General features: G+C 38.2%; 1 protein-coding gene across 14 annotated transcripts in view; it reads right to left on the bottom strand.

Moving 5' to 3' along the window:
* Nucleotides 1–1,055: 1,055 nt before the first annotated feature.
* The window catches only part of EIF4G3 (eukaryotic translation initiation factor 4 gamma 3), a 292,964-nt gene continuing 286,093 nt past the window's right edge, over nucleotides 1,056–7,926 (bottom strand). For all 14 annotated transcript variants that reach the window (XM_037140126.2, XM_037140134.2, XM_037140123.2 and 11 more), the window contains 3 exons: nucleotides 6,236–6,320; nucleotides 4,113–4,259; nucleotides 1,056–1,938 (listed from right to left, as the gene is read on the bottom strand). In XM_037140126.2, coding sequence (XP_036996021.2) covers nucleotides 1,757–1,938; nucleotides 4,113–4,259; nucleotides 6,236–6,320 — 414 coding nt within the window. In that variant the 3' untranslated portion in view covers nucleotides 1,056–1,756. The remainder of the gene's footprint in view (nucleotides 1,939–4,112; nucleotides 4,260–6,235; nucleotides 6,321–7,926) is intronic.

Here is a 7,926-nt window from a genome sequence, read left to right as displayed (position 1 = left end):
CTGTGGAGAGGGCTCGGTGGTCCACGTGATGGGGATCCGGTGTTGTGTTAAACTGCACCCTGAAGAGAACTTGTTACTGCTACGGAAAATTTTGTTCCTGTGCTTCACAAATCTTGCCAAGTCTCTTAATGGGAATATTTCTTCAGAGATGGAAGCCAGAAGAACTCTTTGGTTATCCAGATACAAAATACGAAGACTGTTTATTTGGGAGCAGCCTGTCTTTCTTCAAAAGTACATTTTATCGAGTCATAGCCTACAAACAACTGAAATGGAAAACCATCTGTAGAGACTATAGCTTCATAAAAAAAGACAAAAACAAAAAAAACCCAGCATTCCAATATCTGTAGGAGAAGGAGAGGCCAAAACCACAGTTGGTTTCATACTCACCAGAATAGCCTGAGTGAAGATGAAGTTGGGGAACAATGTGATTCTTACACACAGTAGTTTAGTTTGGTTTTAAACCCCATGCCCACTTTTTAAAAAGTATAATTTAGCTTTGGTTTCTTTCATTCTTTAGAAGACATCTTTGGAGAAATTTGATGATTTAAAAATCAGTGTGGCTGTCTCAAAGTGAATTAGCATCCCTGGTCCTAATACACACAGTGGGACACTTAGTTATTTAAAAATTGCCCTTAGGTCGCTCTTACCCTGAATGTGTTTCTAGTTGGTGCTGGAAAGAAGCTTCCCTGGATTTTCAGAGGGGCTCTCCCACCCAAGTGCAGATGCTCTCCTTATCCAAAAGCAGCTTGCATTTCCCAACCGCCGACGCACGCACGCTCACTCTCTTTCTCCGTCTCCCCCCAACTTCGCTCCCTCACTCCCTCTCTGAACTCCCAGGAGATGTGGGTTAGACAACAGCACCTCCCAGAGATGGGCACACATGCAGCAGCTAGCAAAAGGAGAAGTCACTTTACTTTCTTTTAAACTTGCAATGTTTGCCTTTATTTTGTTCTTTATATTTTGAAAGTGAAAAGAAATAGTATTGAGTCAATTTCTTTTTGTTTTTTTTAAATATTTGTTCTATGTATTTACAAGCCTTATAGTTGCTCTAAAGATTTCAAAAGTATTAAGAGTACTTTTCCAAGGGTAGCACTTTTTTTTTTTTTAAACAATTCTTGGAGTTCTCTGGTCCACAGCATTTCCTTCTGTTCCAAGGTTATGTATGTTTTGATTACTATTGAGATTTTTAAAAAATTTTCTGAAGCAAGCTGAGAGGCAGGCAGAAAGATTTGATGCCAAAAAAAAAAATCTTTCTTACCTTGTTCACCCCAAACCTTCTTAAATCTGGACTAACTACTATGCTTTAAAACAAACTTGAGGTGCATCTGAAGGGGAGGGAATTTATTTCTCTGCTTTTCTATTATACAAGTTGTTTACAGAAACTGCAAATTAAAAAATTACACTGGCATTTGCAGTCCTTAAAATAAATTAAAAGTTCTCAACTTTTTTGCTAAACAGATGTGGTTTTTTAAAGTATGAGTCCTCGTTTAAAAAGAAAAGATTATAACAGAAAATATTTTCTATAAATAATACATGTATTTTGGTTTTAGTGCTCCCGCCCTCAGGTTGAAGTGTACTTATTTCCAGTACCTTTTTCCTCCATGATCACCTCTGTTCTCTTTCCCCTCTCCCACTCGTGCACACGTGGGGGTTTCTGCGAGAATTGGCCTTGCTGCACTGTGATTGGCGAAGACGTGAAACTTTTTAAAAAAATACTTAAATTGTTTCTTTTGTTTCTTTTTGTGTATTTGACATTTTAGTTATCCTCAGATTCCTCTTCAGCTTCCCGAAGCCACGTGAAGAATGCCGTGACAGACTTCAGGGCCACACCCTTCCCGTTCTGCTCTGCGGGGTCCTTGCTGCTCTCCCATTTGTAGAAGGCATCCTCAGAGATCACCTCTTCGTCATACAGACAGTCGAAAAACATCCGCAGCAAATCTGTAAGGAAGTGAAAAATAAACCGTCAGTTTGGGGGGTGCTGTAGCTGTGAAGGAAAGACTACATTTTCAAGCAATGAATGAACGCACAATCAATTCCCCTAGAGAAGAGCGTCCGTGACAATGCATTATGCTCCCTCTGGATAGCATAAGCAGCAAAACGACTTGTCCAAAGAACAGGATAGAAGACTTAAGCAGTCTAAACGATTTCTGATTTCTGTTGTTTTGTTCAATTTGAACTATTTGCTGATATTGCTGGGCTGTTTAATATTATGTAGTTGTCTACCTAAACACTTCAAAAATTAAATATAAAATAATTATTTTGTTCATTTCTTTATTTGAATTCTACAATAAAAACATATATATATATATTTTTTACAAATTTTGGAAGGTAAGAGCAGGATATACTTCCCCCCTTCTAATATTATTTTCAAAACAAAAACAGTAACAATTTACATAGAAAACATGGGTAAAAACTCTCTCACCTAGATTTTATCCAGTGAGATGACAGTCAATTTATTGTTTTCAGTGCTCAGATAATTTGGGCAGTTTTAATTCTCTGTTTGGTTCTCACAATGGAAACTTAGTTTATATTATTGTTCAAAAAATGGAGAAAGTTAGTAAGGAAATAAAACCCAACAGAGGGTTTTACGTATTCTTCGAAAAAAATTCTTCTCATTATGAGCTCTTAAAATTCATTTAAAGTCAGCTTGCTGGTCATTCATATTAATGTCTTACTAAAATTTTTTTTAGATTTATCTTTGTAATTTTATTAGTCAAGCCAATAATGAAGTCACTTCATTCTCTAAAGGTGAGTTGGTCAATGGGGAAATGGAAGCAAGTGGCCATGATTATGTTGGTGCTAAGTCTAGAATTAAACATCTCTTTAGGGATTATTGAGGCCGATAAATTACGGGAGATACTTTGGCTGAACACACAACATCGATTTTATCCAACTACTTAACCATCTCTTGAGAAGTTAGTGTTCTCATTCTAGAAGAATAAAAGAGGAAGCCATAATGTAAAACAACCTTTTAAAGGTCTGGACAGAGAAAAAACAAAGTCAAATTAACTCTCTTATTCAGACTTGGATGTCTCTTCAATTAAACCGTGATGATTATCTGTTTCAATCTTCTCCTTTATCTCCCAGAGCTGTGTTTTAAAAACTTTTTCACCTCATGGAACACATAAAGAAATTACTAAATTTCTGTGGCACACCAAAAATGTTATTTTTCATTGATCTGATTTAAAAAAAAAGGTACACTTTTAGTTCATTCACATCAGGCAGCTATTTTGTGTTGGCTGTTGTCATTTTTTTAAACTTCACACTCGAAGGGAAAAGAGGTCAGTGCCCCGGACTAAACAGCCAGGTAGAGAGCGTGGCAACCATCCCGGCAGTGCACCGAGCGCAAGCTGCTGTCCTGGAGGGACTCACCGGCACCAGCAGAGAAGGAAGACTTTGCCAAAGAACTACTTCAGTGCCATCTCTGCAACAGCCACGTAATTTCCACTTTCACAAGTTTCAACTGAATTTTTAAACTGTAACACAATTCAGTTAATTTACCAATACCACCAAGGCTTAGGTGTCAGGTTCCTTATTTGCCTGATTAGCCAGCCTTAACCATAACCCTTAACTGAAAACTAGTCTAAAATGCCTTACTGTCTTTGCTGGGTGCCTGAGGATTCCGAAGAGTATCCTTCTCCTTCATTATTAAGACCCATACCAAAAAAAGTGGAAAACTATGTAACACACAGGCTAATGCTGATCTGACCTAGACCTGCATTGTCAATAGGGTTCCTACTATTCATGGTGGCTATTTACATTTAAATGAAATTTAAAATTTTGTTGCTTAGTCACAACAGCCACCAGATATATGTGGCTCATGGCTGCCACAATGCACAGTACAGATGTATTTCCAACACTGGAGAAAGTTTTATTAGACAAACCTTCCCTAGAGTGAGGATTAAATATCTAATTTAAACTAGCCATCTTATCATTTTCTCAGAAAAGTACATACAAAATTTAGATTTATTAAAGTTGTTGGTTATCTGAGTTTTTGTGACCAGTGATTCTTCTATTACCTCCTGTTCGAACTCATCGAACCACTGCTGAAGTCTCGGCCTGGGTAAGTCTCGCCCCTTGGCTGGGCTAACTGTACCAAGAGGTAAACTTACTGGCAGGTTGATCGAGTTTTACTATTGACGCCTGTAGTGCATAAAGTGCTTGCAGTTCCTTCTCCGTGTCTGAGTCTAGGTACTTGAGTAAGATCGGCACTCTCTGCTTGATCACAGCAGTGTCGACTCGGAAGGTGGAGGAGTCGGCTGGAGGTGACAGAAGAGCCAAGAATTACATTTAAGGAAATAACATGTGGGACCATTTTCAACTTATGAGTCTTTCTGATGCATCTTACACTACAAGGAAAGAAGAAGCGAGGGGGTCCAGGGCAAAGATTTTGAAAATCAGAACGTTCTGAAATAATAAAAACCCTGGAGGGGGATGTGTTTTGAGTGCTGGGTGCCCTCGAGGGCAGACCCAATTCTTTAGCTTTAATCACGATGAAGCAGGTACACTGGTTTTATGACATTCTAAACTAGAAATGGAAAATTAAAAAGGAAATTAAGAGTGGTAGTTCATGCAAATCCTTTTAGAAGGGTAAAAGAATTAGAAATGTTTTATTAATGATAAGGAGCATAAGGACTAACTGTACCAAACAACATCTGATCTAGGCTTTTGGGGGGAAGGCACAATAAAAAGGGGCTGAGAAAGGCACCCTCAGTGCCAAGAAACATAAGGTTATGTTTCCTCTGTAAGTTGGCAGTAGGACACAACCTTGTTTTTAAAAGCAGCTTTTATATATTCCAACGCTGATTTTTTTTAAAAAAATTTTATTTATTTTTAGAGTGAGGGGAAGGGAAGGAGAAAGAGTGGGAGAGAAACATCAATGTGTGGTTGCCTCTCATCTGTCCCCTACTGGGGACCTGGCCTGCGACCCAGGCATGTGCCCTGACTGGGAATCGAACTGGCCACCCTTTGCTTCACAGGCCCATGCTCAATCCACTGAGCTACACCAGCCAGGGTCCAACCCTGATTTTAAAGTGCCAAAATCTTATGTTTCCACAGATAATGGAAACGATTTAAATAAATTTAACAAAGACTTTCTACTTAGCTTGTTGTTTACCTCATTAAAGAACATTTAAAGTCTTAATTTACAATTCTGAAGCTATCTTTTGAAATGATAGAGGCCTGAAATGATGAAGAACTTTTGAGCTGATAGATTTTTCCTTCCTATTTCCATGTTAGTCATACCTGAGGCTAACAGCATAACTTTGTTAAATATCATTAAATACTATAGGCAACTTGGAATATTTAAGAGTTTCTACCAATCCTAATCCTATCTACGAAATTCATCACCATTCAATAAAACTGCCTTTATAAAGTCAACATAAAGTAGGAGAAGCAACTGGTATTTTCCTTCCTCATATATGTATTTATATAAAATGGTTTTCCTGTTGAGAATAGTCCTTGATTAATACTAGGTTAAGAATATCCAACCCATTCATTATACCTTTTTTAAAAAAAATCCTTTTCCTTTTAACATTTTACTTATTTCTTAAAATATTTTATTTATTTATTTTTAGAGAGAGGGGAAGGGAAGGAGAAAGAGTGGGAAAGAAAGTTCAATGTGTAGTTGCTTTTCATGTGTCCCGTACTGGGGACCTGGCCTGTGACCCAGGCATGTGCCCTGACTGGGAATCAAACTGGTCACCCTTTGCTTCACAGGCCTGTGCTCAATCCACTGAGCTACACCAGCTAGGAACATTTTACTTATTTTTAGGGAGAATGGAAGGGAGGGAGAAAGAGAGGGAAAGAATCATTGATTGGCTAACTTTCATGTACCCCAAACTGGGCACCTGACCTGCAACCCAGGCAAGTGCCCTGACTGGGAATCAAACTGGAGGCCTTTCAGGTTGCGGGCCAGGGCTCAATCCACTGAGCCAAACCAGCCAGGGCCCCTCATTATAACTCTTGAAGGGAAGGATGAGGAAGCTTTCAATGTTGGAGGTAAATTAGGAAAGTAACATGCAATAGTATAAGACAACCACAGGCATGCAGTAGTTGCTCAGACCTCCCCCTGCTTGAGACAGCCAGGCGTTGTAGATAGAAATAGCACCCATTTGCACAGAAATGGAGCTATACAGGGCAAGTTTTAAAGGCAATTTAAAACAGGCCCAAACTGTCAGTATTTGACATAGTGGGGATTTCAGATGTTAGCTTTCCCTTTAGAAACATTACTTACCTATTATAATAGCTGCTTTACAAACAGCTGTCATTAAAGCTCTAAGGAATGTAGGTGAACTCATCTGGGCTTCATCTAGATTAGCCTGGTATCAAGAGGAAATGGAACAGTTAAAGGAACCCTTGCACACCAGAGAAATTATTTCTCCTAAACTAGGTCCTAACTGGCACTAAGGGCAGATGGGGTCACATTCAACCTTCTTGTAAAAATTAATCTGATTCACTGAAAAATACTCAGGCTACTGTCATTTATGTCTGAGAATGTTGTAAGGAGCAGTATTTAGCTTTCAGGGCCACTATCACTGCCTGTCCTTTGCTCATTCTATTATACAGTGCTGTGTACATACACATTTGGAAGTGGAAGGATGTAAAAGCATTTCTCTTCCTCAATAAATAACCCATAATAAGATGACGTATCCAAATCTATAAACTTGAAAGAACTTTACAACCACCACAGTATATTTTAAAGACTACTTTTCAAAGTTGCTACAACTCTTTTCAGATGGGCTGACACTGCTTTTCACCTTGATTTCAGTGTTGAATTAGAGATCACCCAAGGGCATTGCCTCAAACAAACAAACCCTTCCAGTGGCGGTGACAAAACCATCACTCTTTTCTAAGGACAGCGAAAAAATGCATTTAGAAATATGCTAAGTAAATGAGCCCCAAGTTTATTTTTTAGCTTATTTCTCTTAAGATCTTATTTCTCTTACTACAAAAGATGATTAGCAAAAGGAAATGACAAACAAAAGAAGACATTTTCTAGGCAGATATTTCAAATACTTTTCAAAGTTTATGTTACTTATGTCTGTGAATAGAATTAATGCTTATCTCAGCCTTTAAAAAAAAATAGCACAGCATAGTATTTTCTCCTGATAGGATCAGTCTTCAAATGACTGGCCAGGAAAAAAAAATAAAGATGTCATTATAAACTTCTGTGTTAGAAAGCTAAGAATGACAAAAGATACTCAGAGATGATCAATTTAATGTTTATGAATTTTAGAATTGACAAAAACTAACTAGCAGTTTTCTCTCTCTCATCTAACCTTAAATATGACTTGGGAGGAATTGGTAGCTTCTTGCGAGCAGAATGAGGAGTGTGAACAGGACAGACAGCCGTTGGCAAGGTGGGACCCGGGTCGAGGCGAACACAAAGGGCTGTGCTCCAGGAAGAGGTTTCATTACTGACCTCCCCCCGGAACAGAAGCACTCGGTGCTGCTGCTGACAGCTAAGGCTGAGGGTGGAGCGGGGCAAAAGCTACACATAACAGATGTCAAGACGAATTATGTGTTACAATCAGTTCCTGGTTTATACCTCTTTAAAAATATTTTATTTAGGCTGAAGTAAGGCTGGTCTAGCCCCAGAAATTACTTCTTCAAAGTATGAACAATTATTTTTGAAGAATAAATGAGAGAATAAAAATACAACATTCTCGTTCAACAATACTTTATAAAAATTGAATGAGCTATTTCAAACAATGAATTCTCATTTGAAATCCCCATAGGATTGGCTTCCAAGAAGAGTCTGAGAAAAAGAAACAAATCGGCTAACTCTAATTAGATCATAAATGCCGCTTCCAAACCACTGGCTGTTTCTGCTATTTTAAAGAAACAAACTGTACAATTCTTCTACCAAATAAAGCTGGTTATAATTCTAATATTCCAGAGGAGAAAAGACCTGAAGAAAAATAT

This window comes from Artibeus jamaicensis, unplaced genomic scaffold (assembly GCF_021234435.1).
Source record: "Artibeus jamaicensis isolate MK-2021 breed Jamaican fruit bat unplaced genomic scaffold, CSHL_Jam_final scaffold_847, whole genome shotgun sequence".
NCBI classification, from domain to species: domain Eukaryota; kingdom Metazoa; phylum Chordata; class Mammalia; order Chiroptera; family Phyllostomidae; genus Artibeus; species Artibeus jamaicensis.
The sequence above is the reverse complement of the archived record's forward strand: the minus strand, read 5'-3'. Positions and strand labels throughout refer to the sequence as shown.